Source organism: Netta rufina (assembly GCF_964035555.1).
Source record: "Netta rufina genome assembly, chromosome: 1".
Taxonomy (NCBI): domain Eukaryota; kingdom Metazoa; phylum Chordata; class Aves; order Anseriformes; family Anatidae; genus Netta; species Netta rufina.
Genome location: NC_140123.1, coordinates 154,166,506 through 154,185,936, shown reverse-complemented (window position 1 = coordinate 154,185,936; position 19,431 = coordinate 154,166,506). Strand labels below are relative to the sequence as shown.

The 19,431-nt window shown below is 34.7% G+C and overlaps 1 protein-coding gene across 5 annotated transcripts in view; it reads left to right on the top strand.

Moving 5' to 3' along the window:
• Positions 1-19,431, top strand: part of PPFIA2 (PTPRF interacting protein alpha 2) — a gene marked incomplete at both ends in the record, with an annotated part of 310,363 nt that overhangs the window by 267,866 nt on the left and 23,066 nt on the right. For all 5 annotated transcript variants that reach the window (XM_084305872.1, XM_084305871.1, XM_084305870.1 and 2 more), the window contains 6 exons: positions 213-433; positions 3,000-3,237; positions 5,999-6,028; positions 6,885-7,015; positions 7,531-7,685; positions 13,412-13,505. In XM_084305872.1, the coding sequence (XP_084161998.1) occupies positions 213-433; positions 3,000-3,237; positions 5,999-6,028; positions 6,885-7,015; positions 7,531-7,685; positions 13,412-13,505 (869 nt within the window). The remainder of the gene's footprint in view (positions 1-212; positions 434-2,999; positions 3,238-5,998; positions 6,029-6,884; positions 7,016-7,530; positions 7,686-13,411; positions 13,506-19,431) is intronic.

Genomic DNA, 19,431 nt, shown 5'->3' with positions numbered 1-19,431 from the left:
TTAACTTTACACAGCATTAGAAATTGTGTGAAAATACTTTACATCCTCTGCAATGCCAAATGCCTTCTTGCTGTAATACTGCAAGTATTAACAGAGAATTAATCATTGAATAAGTATTCTTAAATGTTAGTTGCTTTCCTTTCCCATTTTATAGTTCAGCTTTGCAATTGTTTTCCATGGAATAAGCCGTATATATCCTAATTCTTGGTTAGGTAAAATCACTTGGAGATCATGAGTGGAATAGGACACAGCAGATTGGCGTTTTGAGCAGCCATCCATTTGAAAGTGACACTGAAATGTCTGACATTGATGATGATGATAGAGAAACACTTTTCAGCTCCATGGACCTCCTGTCACCAAGTGGCCATTCTGATGCCCAGACTCTGGCCATGATGCTTCAGGAACAGCTAGATGCAATCAATAAAGAAATCAGGTATGTAACCTTGAACCAGCTGTGGTGGTGTTCTTCTTTACAGCTTTAAGGTCTCTTCAGTGCATAAGTTCAGATACCATTCATAATGATTAGGGGACCACTTGTACATTTAAAGGATTGATAATGTGTCTGCTTTTCCTATGAGAGTGTTTGTTGTGTGAAAGTAATATCGTTTTCTTCAATTCCCAACCACACACCAAAAAAAAAAAGTTTACTTTCAAAAAATGTTTCATATAGAGAACTGCTTGACAATTGAAAAGAAATACAATAATAACACTTGCCACATTTGACAAATCTCCCTCCATAGTCCTCTTTTCATATTTTTGTTTTTTACCCTGTTCTGCATACCTCTACCTGCTCACTAATGACCTCCTATCTGAAATACTTTGCTTCAGTGCTGTTCATGGTTTCTTCTGGTGATCATTCCTATGTTACATCTAATAGAATCCATGTTTCCAAGACATGGTTTTGATTTTGTACGGAACCACAGAATGTGATTTATTTTTTTGCATGCTCCAAGGTTGACTTATAACTCTTGGAAATAGGCAGTGAAATGAATATGCCTTGCTAAATTCTGTGCAAATGTAATGGAGTGATAGAGAATCCAAACTACTTTAATAAAGTAGTTTTTATAAACGAAACCATGTTTTAAGCTGAAAACATTCTTACGTGTTTTTCATGTGTAAGATAACCTTTAAAAAGCTGGTATGTCAAAAGCACCCTCTCATTTCTGTAGAAGGAGATGATGATGTTACTAAATGTATTAGTCACTTTCAGGTAATTTTATAGACCGAAAAAGTATGTTTAGAAATACAATCAAAACCAGATTACCTTCTACCAGATCTCAAATTTTCTTTGAGCAAGGTATCTTTAAAGACAAAACTCTACTGAAATTTGTGGAATTTGAATAACTTTTGCATTCCAAGGGAGACTTTTTGTTATAGATCTACAGCTTTCAGTTTTCACTACTCCCAGAATTTCTTCATTCAGATGGGATTTTATCCCATCCTTTATTGCACCTATCAAGAAAGAAATGTAGAGAGAAATTTTGTTGTTGGGAGGCTAAGTCTCGTTAAAACAGTGTATTTAGAGCATGTGTAGAAGAGAACTTTATCCATAATTTTTATTATTACAAAGTCAGCACTGTGACCAATTCAGGAAGCTGTAGATTCAACAAATACATGTATATAAGTTTTAAAGATATTAACATGTTAAAAATTTAACAAGTAATTAGCAACCTGGTCTAGTGTGTGGTGTCCCTGCCTATGGCAGGGGGGTTGGAACTAGATACCTTTGAGGTCCCTTCCAGCCCAAACCATTCTGTGATTCTAACTACATAATACTATAAAATATTTTGACAAAGAATTGCACGTAAAGGTAACATAGATATTATTTGTTCCATCTTGAGTCAGATCATTGTTTTATTAAACAGAGGATCTTGACTTAGGTGGTAGGTACAGTTTTATGTGATGAAAGGAAGAAAAAGGAAGAAAAAGCCTTTTTTGCTGGAGCTTGTTTGAGAGTTTATTTCCCCTACTGATAAGCTTATACTGGTATATAGGCTTTTATTACCATAACTAAAAAAGCAAGCCTGCTTCACAGATTCAACATCTCCAGGCTTCATATTTTGTCATTTTACTTAGATCTCTCATCCTTTTCCCTCTTATTTGCATAAATAGATTCCTTCTAATGTGGGTTTATGAGCAAAGTACATCTAAGCAACACTAAAGAATCCAGTGGAAAGATCCTGTTGAAGCTTTGTATGTCGAAGAAACTAGTATTTGTCGCCAATAAGAGCTATTATAACAAAAATCACTTAAAAACATAATACTTCAGAAACTTTAATTTTTTCATCAGTTTGTAGGGATGAAACATAAATTGTTTTGCATGTTTTCTTTTTTTTTGTTTGTTTGTTTGTTTGTTTTTAATGTGGATTATCCTAGCAATTCCCTTCTCAAAGGCCCAATTTCATTTGACATTGAATTTGTGTTTATGCTTTAATAACAGAAAATCAGATGAAACCAACTTAAGAGTGGAATTATTTTTCTATGGTAAATCAGATTGTTAACTCCCCCTCTCCTGCACTTTCTCATTTGCAAAGAAAGTAGTCTTTCTGACATGTCATACATCAAGTGTTATTGTTGGGCAGATTCTTTCAATTGTTTTTGAGGGTAGAGGAATTAAGAAAAAGGATTTTGTAATTCTGGTGATTAAAAACACTCTTTTCAATATTATTTTGGGGTTGATCTATGAAACTCATGTTTGATTTGTTGTTTTTTTTTCTTTTGGATCTCCTTTGAAACAAAGTATTTTTTAGTTATTTTTTAGGATTTTTTGGGGGTATGCAGAAACACAGGAAGAAATTATAATGAGAAATTAAAAATACAGTCAGTAGTGGGCATATATAACCTCTGTTGTACATATATATTGTATGCCAATGTGAGTCTCTGTGCATATGTGAGACAATGATAAGTACCAAGGAAGAAAAATTTGCTTTCAGAATCGGAGAATGCCTTTAGAGTACTAATTCTGGCCTAAGTTGAACCATGTTCTTTTATTTCACAAGGTTAATCCAAGAAGAAAAAGAGTCAACAGAACTGCGTGCTGAAGAGATAGAGAATAGAGTGGCCAGCGTGAGCCTGGAAGGCTTAAACCTAGCCAGAGTCCACCAAGGTACATCCATTACTGGCTCAGTGACGGCATCATCACTTGCGAGCTCATCTCCTCCCAGTGGACACTCAACTCCTAAACTCACACCTCGCAGTCCAGCAAGGGAGATGGACAGAATGGGGGTAATGACACTGGTAAGAACCTCTGTGATGCCCATTTTAGGTGTGATATTTCTAGCATCATCTTTTCACTGATGGCTCATCTCTCTAATTCTATATTTGCCTCTCTGTCATATGAACAGGTAGTAAATTCCTTAGAATATGGACATCTGTGATTTATTTTTTTTTTTTTTGCTATTGTGTTTTCTGAGCACTACGTGATTCACCAGGGACATCCTGATCTGAGGATCAAGGGCATTCAGCACAAAGGCAGTGGAAATAATAAGAAACAGAACAGATCATTATAAATACTGTAATTCATATATATGTGGAAAATGTTTTGTAATGAAAAGCTCTGAAGTGATATAGTTATTACACAGTGGGGCTATTGGCAAGTTTAAACCTCCCGGAATGTGTAGCAGGCATTAAAACCTCATCATACTTGTACCAGTTTGTATGTATTCTTCATGACAGTATATTAAGCACATGAAATAGGTGCTTCTTTTTTTCCAATAATTCATTTAACTGGTATATTTCAACATTACCAATAGTTTGCAATACCTAGACACCAAATTATCATGCAAAGAAATTCTAATATTACTGTACCTTTACATACACATTCTGAGATATGTCTATTCTGATTTGAAAGGAGATTTTCAAAAAAAAAATAATAATAATTTTAGTTCTAGATGAAAAGGAACTGCCCATAGTCATGTAAGTCAATGTAGCATGTGTCAACATATTCTGATGTTCAACTCTAATATTGATAAGAAAGCAGACAGAGTGTGGTGTTCAGTGTGGGCTACAAACTGAAATTTAGAGCCTGAGTGTATTCATCTACTTAAGCACTAAGAATAAAATCAAAGCAGCCCATTCTGATGATGTCTGATATACAGCGAGGAGAATAGGATACATGTTACCCCATTTATTTCTTGCTGTTTCTCTGGTAATCTGAACATCATCAGTGTCCTCCTACAGTCCATTCCTGGGAAGCAGCAGCAATGGTTCTATGTGGAGACAAGTGTCCACTGATGGGGCCTCTCAGCAGAGGGGAAATGAGCTTTGATTTCAATCAGAAAGCAAAAATTAACTCTCCTAGCTGAAAAGGTTCCCTAGCTAAGAACAGCTGAGAGTGAAGCCCAGCTATTCATCCCCCATGTGGCTCCTACTCAGGTGGGAGTATAATTTTTTGTCTATCTTCATCTAGTTGAGTATTCCTTCCCTGTCCTCTTTCTGGAAACTGGCAGGTACTTGTACTCACATGACTCTATTTGCTGCCTTCTTGGGAACTAAAGACAGCAGCTTCTTATTGTGAGAGGAGGTCATGGCTGGCAGGTGTGACAGACTGAGGCACCATTTCTTTTTTCTCTCCCTGGTGTTCCCACTGCTGAAGAGCAGAAATTAAGTTGGTGGTGGTAAAAACCATTGTTGAGAAGGTGGATGTACAGGCTGCCGTGGTGCCACCCACTTAACCAAAGCAACACCTTCCTCAATATGCAGTTTGACTCTACCCACTGTTTAAGCTAAACAATTTGGCTACAGATTAATGGCAATGATTAAATTGACCTCCCAGTTGGCACCTGTGCTGCCTAGTTGCCTTGATTTAGACAGTCAGTGTGTTCATCAGATTCAAATACAAAATGGCAGTATAGACTCTACATTTCATGTTGCTACGGCCTCACTGGCATCCAGCTATAGCTGGACTAAAACTCAGATACATATGTATGAATTGCAGCTAGACTCTTGACATATCATAAACCATAAAAGTAACGCCATACAAAGCACATACATTGATCATTTCAGTACACTGCCCCTGCACTATTTTAGCAAGAGTTGAATGTTGAATATCTCATTACCTTCCTGTCTGGAGACAGACACAGCACACTATCAGACATCCTCCAAGTGGGAATACATGAGCTGGGGAAGAGTTAAGTAATAGTCTGGTCTCTAGAGCCCAAGTTACCAAATGGTCCGGTAGGGGTAGGTTGGAGGAGCAGTATCACAGGAGTTTCCACATCTCAGGTCTATGCAATGAAACATTCTGTAATTTCTTCAGCTCTGTTTGTATGAATGAGACATCTAACAAAAAATAAAAATGAAAAGGGGTTGAACAAAGCACATTCTATCAGATTTCTACCACCAAATAATGCTGCAGTACAGAAGACAGGTGAATTTGTAATCATTGACTAAAGATGCCAAGCTCATTAAGACAGGGTAACTGGAGAGAGATACCACTTTTTCTGATGTGGTATTTGCTGATATTTTAGGTTTATCCTCGGTGAATCACTTATTAGTTTATAATATTATATAAAACTGCAAATATGTTATATATATATATGTATATATGTATGTTTGGGGGGATGGGGTTAGTGTAAGGTTTTATATGAAAAATCCAAAATTAAAAATTGCCGTCATAAATTTGGAGTATCCTATTCTTTGCTAAATTTATGAAAAGAAATGGGATTGTAACTTTGGGAAAAAAGAACTGCTTTCACAGATGGTGTATTTATAAAGGGTTATCTTACGTTATGACACCACATTTATAATCAGTATACAATATTGCCATATTATATATTAATATTAAATTATTAAATAAATAAAAATTATAAAATTTAAAATAAAAATATTTTTAATAAATTATTATTAAATTGAAAATATTGATTTAAAGTCTTAAATTAATTAAATATCTATTTCATGATTCTGAATGTCAGAAGAAAAAGTGTGTTGCATTGATACGCTCAAATAAGATTTATTAATCATTCCTTTTTGTTGTTGCTGCTTTTGTCACCAATTTAAGCCAAGCGATCTAAGGAAACATCGGAGAAAGGTATGATACTGGCTTTTTAAAAGCTTGGGAGAGTGCTTTTGCCATATTCCTCTGCTATTTAAATAAGTGGGTTCCTTCCCAGGCACTGCACCCCTTTCACTACTTTTCATCCAATACTTGAACGTAGTCATTTTAAGACTACCTTGAAAGGCTTGCAGGGGTCACTGCTACTCCAAGAATCAAGGCCCAGTAGTGATACTTTGCAGGAGCCTCTACAGAATACACTTAAAGGAGTTACAGTTAAAAGCAAAGTGTGGGCACACAGTCAGATTGCTTGAAATCTTACGGAGCAATATAAAGGTATTTACAGAACTGGATCTGAATATGGTAATTATCTTTACATGAGAGGAGACAGTATTCAAATTAAATTATTATTTGTTGTGACAAAACTCCTTTTTTCATGTTTACTTTCAAGTACTCTGACCATTCACTTAACAAGCTGCAGAGGGAGTAGTCTTGTTTATATATTTACCTTCTCCCTTACTTCCCTGAGAATTTTGTTTACATGAATAATCCTGCTTAATGAAAGAGGCCTGCTCATGCATAAGGTTATTTTCATGTTTAGACCTTTACTGGATTAACCCATTTGGGATAAAAGAAATTAATTTTGTCTCCAAGTGTACTCTCTGTCCTTTCAAATATGTATTTCAAGTGGCCATGTTTAGACAATTTTGTTATTTCCCGATGTCTTTATAAACAATAAGAATCCCTACAATTTGCTCAAAAAAAAAAAAAAAAAAAAAAAAAACTGCCCTTGAATCCAAACATGCTTCAGTTCAATTGACAAATTTGTGAAATGTATGTTGAAAAATTCATGAAAAGCCATTTGGCTCTCAATGTAGTATCTATCCCCCAGATTGCAGTAGTTGAAGAAGATGGGCGTGAAGATAAAGCCACAATCAAATGTGAAACTTCTCCTCCTCCAACACCCAGAGCTATTAGAATGACACATACCCTTCCTTCTTCGTACCACAATGATGCCAGAAGGTAAGATATCCATACCGTGCATCAGTGCAACACTTTCACCACATAATACTCTCTTCAAATCATGTTGTTTACTCTAAAATGTCCTTATCTCTTCATGTTTCTTCTTGGTAATTTTTTCCTGTACCATGAAAGAAACCTTTGCCTTTATCTCTTATGTGACCTTGACGATATTTGTCAGTGCTAAAACAAATGCTAGATATTTCTGTTTTAAGGTGTAGTTTTGATCACTACTAGAAGTAGTGATCCTGCAAATCCTAGAAAGACAAATATGAGGAATATCCTGTATTTGTCATCAGTTCTTAGCAAATTAAAAATATTTATTTCCAGTCTCATATTGCTCTACATATTACTAGATCACTTAAGGAGCAAGATGTGATTATTAATTTCATTTGTGGAAAAATTGTTACTAAATTATAACCAATTCATTTGTTTGCAGAGCTGCTCAGAAGAAAATAAAATTAAATAATAATAATAACAACTTGTTATCTGTTCTATTTCTTTATTATCACTCATAGTAGTTTGCCTGCTTCATTGGAGCCGGAAAGCATTGGTCTTGGCAGTGTCAATAGCAGTCAGGACTCCCTGCACAAAGCTCCCAAGAAGAAAGGAATCAAGTCCTCAATAGGACGCTTGTTTGGTAAAAAAGAGAAGGCTCGACTTGGACAGCTGAGTAAGAAATTTGTGGTACCAAGTCAAGGTTACCACTTCACAGTCATTTTTCCATTTCTAATTTTTGCTTCTTTTCAGTTTTCCAAATTGCTTTTTGTTCTCTTTACTCTGGCAGAACCTTCCCATTAGACTCCATTGTTATCATTAATTATATGTCAGGAGTTTGCTATAACTGTAACACAAATGAAAGAAGACTTCTGACACAAATTACTAGCACAAATTACAAACTACTACCCTCTTGATTGAGCCTGCCGCTTCGCTACTTTCTTGAATTAGACTGAGTATTCTCAAATAATCAAACATAAAGAGGAGATAAGAGAGAATTAAGTATACACTCTACTCTAAGGGGTGTAAGTATGTGATATGGAAAATCCTTGCAGGTGTAGTTGCCTTTCTCACTGCAGTGTGTCAGTAGATATCTGCTAGTGCCTTTCACTGCTGTCCTCCCTGTACTTTTGCAATTAGCTATGCTGCCTATGGCAATACCTTGTTTTCCTCCTATTTCTTTTTGCCTTTTTCCCTAGCCAAGATCTTTGTCTAATTCATGCCTAGCAAAATTTTTCTTCTGTGATGTTTCATGAGATATGTCCACACCAAATGCAAAAAACAGTCATGCCTCAACTTTATTTAACAGGTATTTAACTTCATTTAGGTAGAAAAAGCAATGGAAAGTTAAGTCACAGTTAAGGCACAGGCTCATAGTTTATGTACCCTGATCTTTAGCTGCAGTCTGTATTGCTAGGCTATCTGATTTAGCTAGATTAAGATTAGCGTACAGGTGCATGCCACACAGACATAAATTTAGTAAAATAAAATAGAAATAATATCTCTTTTCTAGTCACAAAGATGTCAGAGTACAGCTTTGTGAGGCACTAAATTTTTATTGGCATGTTGACCATATAACACCTACAAAAATTTTTAAAGGTTTGCAGTAAGTGTAAATGCTTAAGTGATGCATAGGCCTGAAATAATAATAAATTAAAATATAAAAATAATAATACCACCTAAATTCATATTAATATATGATACTAACGAATACTAATCACAACTTATGCAACTACCAAACCCATTAATAAAATCCTACAACATAAGATTATGCAAAGTTAGGATCAAAATATCAGAGAAAATATCAAAGGACTGAGCATTCTCCATTTACACCCCAACCTTTTTCCTATTTATATTGTGTTCTTTAAAAAATAATAATTTCTAATCTTGATTTAAATTCATTTTTTCCTCACTACGGTAAGAATAAAACTGATTTGTTCAATCATCTTCATAGTTTAATGTACTTCAGGATCCCATTAAATGGATCTCTCAAATACACCTGCATGTCGCCATCTGCATTAATGGAGAATTTTATAACTTTAGTCTGGGGTATTAATTCAAATTTACATTATATAAAATAAATTTTATTAATACTGATGGATTAAGTATAATAATTTGTGATTTCACAGTAACTCAGGAACACGGAGGACAAAGATGTAATAAATATATTGGTCTTCCCTGCAATTCCTCGCTATATGAACACAAATAAAATAACACCTTTAAAGATTGCCTCAGGAGCAATATAATCTGGCAATAGATTAATTTCTTATAATAGCCAACATGATTAATAAGCCATATGCATAATTGGATAAAGCCTGTTTGTAATTCCCAACACCAGTTCATGAAATTACACTATTAGCTATTAGTGAAGATTTGCAATTAAATGAATTTTTTGTGACAACCATCTTTTAGCTCAGTAGCAAAGATTTCAGTACAATGCACATTTTAATTAAGCAAATTAGATTTAGAAGCATATACAAAAATTTACAGTAACTACAAAGAACAAAATATTTTAAGAAATTAAGAGACATTGTTGAGCAGCTGAATTACAGAATAGTTTTCTTCATCTTAATTTTTAAGATAACAAAAGACAAAAAATCTTGTGTAGCAGTATCCATTCAGTAATTGTTTAAAGACAATAAATAAAAATTAAAATAGCGGTAGTAGTTGAATTAATTCCATGATAGGTTCAATATCAGTGCAGCTATATAATTAATAGCTCTATTCATAGTAAAATAATGTTACAAAAACCTAAATAGTAAGTCGTATCATCATTGCACTGCAGTTAGTATATTTATATGTTTTTCATTACATAATTCTTTAATTAAAAATCAATAAATGAATGATTTGATTCTTTGCTTAAACTTATTCTGATTTGATATAGATACAGACTTATATTTATGAATATGGAAAATACCTTTTATTCAATAGAACACTGAGTAGTACAGAGGCAAGAAACCTGATTTTGAGCCTCAGAAACATTAATTTGTTTTGTTATGTGCATATTTGTACGTGCACACAATTATGCTTAAAGGAACAATTTAAAAAATCATGGCAATGCATGGGATATTAAGGATCCCAGTGACATTATTATACACTGCATGTACAAATAATACTTCTGTAGCTGGTTCCATAATGTCTCTAAAATCATGTGTAATATATACTCTCATCTAAGAAGCAATATTGGAACCTCCAAAGTTCCATTAACTTCAGAAGATCCAGGCTGTCACCCAAAATATTTCCTTTATCCACATTACCTTCAAAATTTAGTTTTTCACTGCTAAACTCGCCTTTTTTTTCATAATTATTTTCATAATTTGCTATTTTTATCATCTCTGTTAAACCATTTGTATCATTGTTCAAAGGCAAGCATAGGCCTTAGGATATCTTTCTTAGAATCAGGATTCCAGTTTTCTACATCCTTCAAGCTTTCTGTTAATAATTGGGGAAGGGGTGTCTTTTATTTAATTTTCTGAATTTAAAATTTTCGATTTTAAATTTATCCCCTCCTCTCTCTTGGGGAATACCACACTACACATTTGCATATTCTCCTCATCTTACAATTAAAATATTCTAGTCCCTAAAACAATATATCACAAGGATTTTTAGTACCTCCTGGTCTAGTTCATCTGTATGGCATATCATATCATCAAGATCAGTTTGTTCAGAACCATGGTCATCCGCATGCCTGAGATACAAACAGGTACAATGACCATATCCAATACAATGTGCCCTGGTCATTCAAAGGCCCAGATGTGTTTGTCGTGTGGTAAAGTCTAGTATGCTGACAATACTTTCCAGTCTGTGAGAGTGATCATTTAATGTCACAGTCATCCTCAGAGTGGCTCATTGAGCTTGATCAGTATGTGAACAGAGAACTCTATCAAGTCATTGACTATTCTCCTGCATTAGCTATTTTGCCAAAGGAAGGTAGGAGCTGTAGCAATAAAATTCTCTGAACAAAATACTTGAGCATTAGAACTTTACAGGTTTTGTTCCTTAGTGAAGTGGTAATAGCAGCACTGATGCTGATAGGACATAAGCCTTGAACAAAGAGTATTTGCAGTATCACTGCCTTGTTATTTTTGCTAGCTCTGTCAAAAGCACAGATTAACTTTCTAAAATGGAAAGTAAGCAAATCTGTCTGTTGTTGAATAATATTGCCCCATATCCTTTAGTCCTTACAAGAAGTAAGGTGATCTAATGGTGTTGTCAAGGAAGAATGACGTTCTAGATGGATAGCTATTGAACGTTACATATCTTGCCTTTCATCAAGATGCTACAGTCATAGAGGAAGAACTGGATTTATAACAAACAGTAAACTGAGACCAGATGGGGACCTTCAATCAGTCAATCAATAGAAAGCCTGTGTTAGCTATTTGATTGATAGTTACAAGCTATTGCAGTTCACTTTAGGTGTTTTTTGTTGTTTTTTTTTTTCCTTCTGTCATGCTGAAGAGACACCAGTTACATTTATATCATTTCACTGTGATAAGGTTGAAAAAGAAAGCTGTTGGAATCAAAACCAGAAATCTGGTTACAGTCACTGAAGTGCCAGTTCTCTGTTTAATCTTGCTGATGTAGAGGTGCTGCTCTTTATTTTGATTCCAAGTGATAAGATGAGGGGAAATGGCCTCAAGTTGTGCCAGGGGAGCTTTAGATTGAACATTAGGAGAATTTCTTCACTGAAAGGGTTGTGAGGCAAACAGGCAGCCTAGGGCAGTGGTTGAGTCACCATTCCTGGGTCTTCAAGAAATGTTTAGATGTAGAACTTAGTAGCATCATTTAGTGGTGGATTTCAGTACTAGTTTAAAGGTTTGGACTAGATGATTTTAGAGGTCTTTTCCAACCTCAATGATTCTATGATTCTAATCCCTCATTGCACTGCCATCATACTGTCTACACGTAACATCTGGTGAGCTGCTCTCTCAGAGTCAGCAAGAAATGTTTGATGAGATATTTTGTAAGACTTTGAAAAGCAGATGAGAATAAGCACAGTATACAGTTTTGTTTTTTGTGTTTGTGATTGGAGGCATCATTCTCATCATGAGATGTGGAAAATTAGTGCCCTCTTTATTGAAGAAAAAATCCATCTAGCCAGTGGTAGAGGTAGAACTACACCTGCTTTGAAAGTGCTGCTTGAAAATCATTTTTTGTAATTTAATGTCATAAAATAATACTGCAGTTGGTTTTGTTCCCATTTGGTTGAAATGCATGTAAATGTGATTTGCAAAAGCCTGTGATGATATTTTGCTAGATACCATTTACACTTCATTTTATGCTTAAAATCCCTGAATCAGAATAGAAATCTTTTATTTTATATTGTGCTGTCCTAATTATCCTGGTGTCCACTCTACAGTTGTTTACTATCCATTAGTTGAAAAATAAGAATTTGCCAGTGACAAATGGAGAAAAGCATCAGCATTTCCTGTAACGTTGTATTTCTGTGCCACTTCTGAACAGGAGCACAGCAGAAAGCAGCTTTCAAAGTGCTGCAGCCACTGTGTCTATGCAGATGCATGTACAGGTGTGAGGGCTGCTTAGAACCAGAGGTGGGAGACTGTGTGCTGGCAACTCCCTGAGCAGCTCACTTCTACCTTGAATCCAAGCAGCAATTAAGAAAAAAAAAAAAAAAATCTTTCAGCTTCTGCACTGGAAAAGTCTCACATTAACAGACATAATTTTGATCAGTATGGATTAACAATATCAATTTTGTCCACAGTTTATAATATGATTATAGTTTGGTCCAGGTGTCCTTGCTTATTGCAAGTTTTCCTTGTGACTTGAAGCAAGTTCGAGTTACCCTGGCATGACAGCAATTGGGTGGCTAGGGGGCTTCTCCAAGGAGAAGGCTTTCTACTCCTCTGACAAATTCCTCATGTCATCCCTGGTTTAGGAGTTTGGAAGGATAATGACATCAAAGACTGTAAGACTCTCTGTGAGGACAAAGTGAAGACCTTAGCATGATGGCATTAACTGATGCTATATTATGTCAGTAATAATCATACAGTTCTTGAGAAGGTACTTTCATCTGCAGGTTTCCCAACTAAGATTAAAAAATCGTGAAGGCATTGCTCACTCAGGACCATGAGACTGATACTTAGGCGTCAAACAGGCAAAGGAGAAGACCAGTGTGCCCTTTTCATATATTTCTGCTGAACACGAGGAGGAAGCAAATTTTCCTTCTACTTTTTTCCATGTAGCAAACACTTGCCAGCATTAGATGTTCTCCACAAACAGTAGATGCCATGAATTAAGTAAGAAAATATAGATGACTAGGGGAAGGTCAGAAGGAGTATTAAAGGATTGAGAGAACGACTGGGAAAGAGATGTAGGAAAATATGTTTGTTTTTGTTGTTCTTCTTTTTTGTGTTTTGTTTTGGTTTCCTTTTTTTAACACAGGAGGCTATATGGAAACAGAAGCAGCAGCACAAGAATCTCTAGGATTGGGCAAACTTGGAACCCAAGCAGAAAAAGACCGAAGACTAAAGAAAAAGTGAGTACCACCTTTAAGTTTCTTGTATTGGCTCATACTTGAATCTAATGTCAGTTTTTGTGTTGTTTTTATGCAGATGTATAATGAGAGGCAGGACCATCTACTATGACTGTTTATCACTTACCGTGTGTGTTGTTTTTTGTTTTTGTTTTTTTTCCAGTGTAAATGTTTTTAAAGCTGCATATAAAATACAGGAAAAATATTGTAATTTTGTCAATTGTATAATATTGTTTCATTTGCAAAACAGTAAGAGAAAGAGACATTTTCTGTTTCACATTGTCATTAATTATTTATCATTTGGTAACTACAGTTCTTAAAAAATAGGCAAGCAGTGAACCATTTTAGTGACTAACTACATGAATTTTTCAGAACAGAGAAAAGATTGTTTGCATTATCCATTGAACAAAGTATTATTTCTGTCTATAGAAGTTAAAGGCTTCCCATAAACCCTAGCAGCTTCACTTTCTTGTGTTTGTCAGCAAACGGCAACCTAGTTTGTTGTTCACCTAAATCATATAATAACTTAGTGCTGACTCTGGTGTACCTACTTGTAAAACCAGTACACTGACTCATAACAGCTTCCAGGAGCTAAGGAGAATTGTCAAAATAAAGCTACAAACACAAAGGAAACCTCTTGGCAGCATCACAGTTCCAGTGTAATTAGATGGTGTCTGAGAAAAAAAAAAATAAAATGACATTGAAAATTCTTTTAGTACACAAACAGGTTTATGTTTCATCCATAATCACTAACTTTAGTGCTATTATTTAATTTTGAAAGCCTAATTTTTAAAATGTTTGATGTTTTCATGTCTTTCTGTCTTTTAATATTCCTTTGCAAAGTTTCAAGAAAATTAGCGATTCTAATCCAAAAAAAGCAAGGGATATGTTTCAGCTTTTCTTTGAATTTACATGTAGAATATTTTTAAACACTACTTTCATGTCAAGCTACTGATGAAATATGTCTTTAAGTGTACATATTTGTGTAACGTACATATGAAAGTGTTCAGATTAATTTAACTTCAATTTAGCAACTGAAGATAGAAAAGCATTGTGCTAGCTGACAAAGAAATGTTTTAAATTCAATTAAGAAACTCAGAATAACATTCACAGGGATTTTGCAGTTGATGAGTCTTGTCTTTGGATTTCTTATCCATACATTTGTTATCACTCCCTATTCATTTAGAAATATATGTAAGCAAAGAGTATATTACTACACCTTTTTATTAAATTCTAGTAAGCATAAAGAATACTATTCACTTTTCAGTGATTTTTTTATTTTTTGGTAATTCCTGTTTATATTCCAGCTATGAGGACTGAAGGTACTACAGCACCATTTTTGAAGGGACGAATGGACAAATGTGTTCACTTTTTTCATATATTAACAGTTATTTAAACTGGATAAAATACCATAAGACTTGACACATACTACTTCATATATGACAGTGCCTACTGAGTTTTCAGTCTAGAAATAATAGGTATATAGGTAATCAGTTATTAGACTTCTGTCTAATCTCACATAATGAGACTTTTCTATGCTGTCTTCTTTTTCAAGTCTTTCCTTTTCTCTCCTGTGTCTGTCTGTCCTTGGTTCTTTACAGATTAGGTGTAATCAAAATACTCTCTGCTAGAAGGAAAGGAATCTTTCCTTTGTGACTATGACTATTTATCCAGTCTGAAATGTATTATTAATGACTGTGATAGGTATAAATTATATACCTATGTTACAAAGATCTTTTTTCCCATTACTTTAGGTATGTTCATAGCTTCTCACTTCAGTATCCTTATGACTGATTTTAAGATTAATCTTAATTTACTATCAGATAAATGTTAAGACATTTCTATCATAACTACTATGTGTTGGTAATTTATGTGTAGAATATGTAGTTGTAGAAGAACTGTGGTACAGGAAAAAATTAACATTTTTTTAGAGAGATACATGGGATTCAACTGAAGCATTGTCATTAGGATTTGAGTTATAGGGTAGACGAAAATTAACATTTCCATGTAAAAAAATGCAGTCATGTATTTGTATGTTTTACCTTGCAAAGTATTCAGTTGAAACAGTCCAGAAAGTCATTTTAATGACAAGCTTGTCTCAGTAGGTCAGGTTCACTTTTGCCAACCCTTAGTTATGCATAACTACCCCTAGAAGTATCTTTCAGAAACATACAGTAACTATAAAATTACTGATTTGTGTAATGCAAATGAGAAAGTAACATTAAGGATGATGGTAATTTATATGATGTCTTTGTAAAAGATAATATGAGGAGTTTGAGAATAATTTGCTATCTCATGATGTAGCAGCAAGATTTAATTTCTGATGTTTAACTTGTTCTTATTGCTAAATAGGTCCTACAAACCCCACAGGGGCAATGATCCCAGTTCACTGAAATAGAATGAGCAGAGCACCTCAGTTTTTGAGGATTTCTTTGGCTAATTTTGATTAGGACACAAAATCCCAAGGGAACCAGGTTTACCAGAGGAATAGTTAAAAGACAGGATAAAGCAGGAAGCATTCCTTTGTATTAAATTTCAGGTCAGGGAGAGCTTTACTTATGCTGGCTTTGTCACTTAGAGGAAAAAAAAAAAAAAAAAATCAGTGTACCCAGAGCGAAATCATTTTTTTTATAAAACGGGAATAATACTACATATTGAACTTGTGTTAATGGCTCAGTGGACTTTTCTTTCAGTTCAGTGGTAAAAGCCATACTTCGGATGTAGGAAAGCCAGGGATCTCCCTTTGATGTGAAACTAAAGGTGGGACTCATCACTCTAGCCAGAACATTCTCACAGTTTTCATTAGCTTCAGGCAAAATTCACCAGAATTTGAAATTAGCTAGTTAGTTTTAAAAAAATAATAATAAATAAATAAATAAAAAGGTAGTTGTTCCCATTAAAATGTATTTCTTCTTGTTGAATCAGTAATTTAGCAAGTTTGCCCACTAACTTAAGGATGGAGAAGCACTATGTTTCAAACTGTGAGCTGTTGCAGCCAGTAGGTACTAATGGCCCCCAGATGTCCTGGCTACCTGTTCCCCAAATAGCAAGCACATGCATTGACCCTGCTCTGGCCTCCTGGAGTTATAAACACACTGCACTGTGTTATACTATTTTAGCACAATTTATATGCATAGACTAGATTCCTGAATAATACATTTCACTCTAAAGAGTTTCTTGAGAGAATATGATATTTCTGGAGACCAAATCCCTCTCCAGTGATAATAGTGTCATTAACCTAAATTTCAAAGTTTTCCTGCTTCTTGCTTAGAAAATGCTATTTAGATGTTAAATTTCTTTCAGTTTCAATTGACTACTTAGACATCATTAAAATGTAATTATCAGTTTGTCTCAATGATATGTCAGATTTATAAACCTCAAACAAGAATCTCTTTTCATCCAACATTTGGTTATTACAGTAAATATATCTGTAACAAGTGTTTCTCCTAAGGCATCAAAGAGAAATTAAGGAAGCTGTGTATAATTTTTTTAAATTAGACCCCATCATGTTCCTCAAGTCATCTGAAAAGATAAGCTTAGGTTGCCTGAATCATCCATAAATGTTTACTCACAGAGGTGAAATACATGATAGATCTAGTTAATTTTTTTTTTTAAGCCTTACTATTTGTAAATTGAACATGCAGTCCAAGAAAACAAAAGTTATAGGTATTTAGAGCATTTAGGGTGTTATCCTGTTGATGGGTGCTCTCTCTTAGTTGTTTTTGTTTGTTTGTTTGTTTTTTTCTAGTGATTAATCAGTCTCCCTGTTAAATAAACTGATACTAGTTTCTCATTCTGAATTTTGTAGCCAGGAACTCCAGCTACTATTTCTCAGTGGCTGTGAATACACACACTATCCCAGCTGTTCATAGCATTGTCCTTGGTGGTTGTTTTTGTACCAAGTGATAGGACTGTGCTTGTAACTTTGTCTTGCCTTATGCTCAGGGTTTTCATCAAAGCCCAAGCTGGTAGCCAGCATACAAACTTTTGGGCTAGTCCAGTTCCTATCATTACTCATGAGGTTCATGGAGGGTTCGGATGCATGTGTGTAGTGCCCTCTGGGATAGCTGAAGTGTGTCCCCCACACAGACCTCAGAAGAGGGGTACTTAATATGGTGCCTAAAATCAAATAATCTGTATCCCCTATAAAAACCACATATCCCCACTGACTTTACCTCAGCTAGCTTTTGAGGCAGTTAGGAGAAACTATGCTTTACTGTCCTTGTAGCTAAAATATCGAGTGATACTAACTTTAGCCCTTTATAACAAATCTACATTAACAATTAACTCAGCAAACTTCGAATAATGTCAACAAATGAATCCAGATACACTTCCCTTTTTGCTATAACTGTTCTAGTGAATGTCAGCTGAATTCCACTATTCCACAGGAGTTTTGCTCAGGAATGATACTAAATCATGTTTGCTGAAAGGCCTCGTTAATGGCAAATACATATTTAGGTAGCACAGAAAGTTGAATGAATTAGGCTTTGCCTTTCAAATTGCAAAGTGCCAGTGATACACATCCTTTTCAAATGTTTGATTTGATATGCAACAGTATGCAATATATCAGAACATAAGTATCTTCCTGAAGAAAGAAGCATACTGAAGAAAGATACATGCCTTTTATATTGCACAACAGTGTGTCTGATTGGTCATTATAATTAGCATTTCATGTGCAGTCTACAGTAAAATATTTCTTAGAAACGGGAAGCAAGGAAGCTTGGCAATAATCATTTTAAAACTTAAAACAAACAAACAAACAAAAACATTTAACTGACAATAATAGTATCCATACTGAGATATAGCTTTACCTGGAAATCATGTAATCACCTTCAAAATTATGATTACATTTTTGAAAGTTCTGCTTGCAAGCTTGTCCTTCTAGCTAACCTGGCATTTGACAGTGAAGGAAGGGTATGCATGTTTCATCCTATGCAAAGTGTTAAGGTAAGGTCTGAGAGACATTCAATTGCTACATAGTCCTAGATTGCCACACAGAGGAGGATTTGACCTTATGTATGCTGCTAGTACAGTTTGAAATTGGTCTGTGGCATCACTTTCTCAGTAGTCCTAAATCCTATACATAAATTATGTACATGAAGAAACTTTATATGCTAGTCAGCTAACCATTAACTGGATCATACTGACAGGATTCTTGTTCAAAAGCAGATAAATTCCCAATACTTCCTACAATGCTTGTTTGATTTGACTCTGGATAAGAATCTCTTTTTTTTTTTTTTTTTATTTCTTTTATCAGTGTAATAACATAAATCCTTTAATCTCACGTCTCCAAGACAAGCTTAAGATGTAAGGTTTATATCTTCCATGGAAAATCAAAATAAATATATTTCCCATGAACATGTTCTGGGGAGGTTTACTCCACAGTACTCCACATTTTGTTTGCAAGGTACAAACTCCTGACTCAATCAGATTGCAGAAAAGCGTTGATAAGCCAGGACATATGCATATGCTTACATACACAAATAAAGTCCTGTACAATAGGCCTAAGTAATTCTTGCATGTAAAGTTACTGTGTAAAAAGAAATCCGTAGTATGCATGACCTTATAACTAACCTGAGAGAATCACAATGCAGCTAAGTTTCATCTGACTAGTCATATGAACATCAAGCACCAGTTATTTCCATATTAACAGAAGAATGTATTATGCTAACTGAGTTTAGTCAATTTCTACCTAAAACCAGGTGTGTGTTTTTGAAACTATCTTTATGTTTTTCATTTGTATATCTTTTTCAAAACTTGAGAGATGATTGAGAAGAAAGTTGCAAAAAATACACCTCTTGTTCTAGTAATCTACATTTAAGTCAAATTGATAACATGAAACAGAATACTTGGACTTAGATTTACCTATAGAAAATCAAACTTTTTTGATCCCTATCAACAGAAAACATGTCAAGGTAGATCTTTTTGT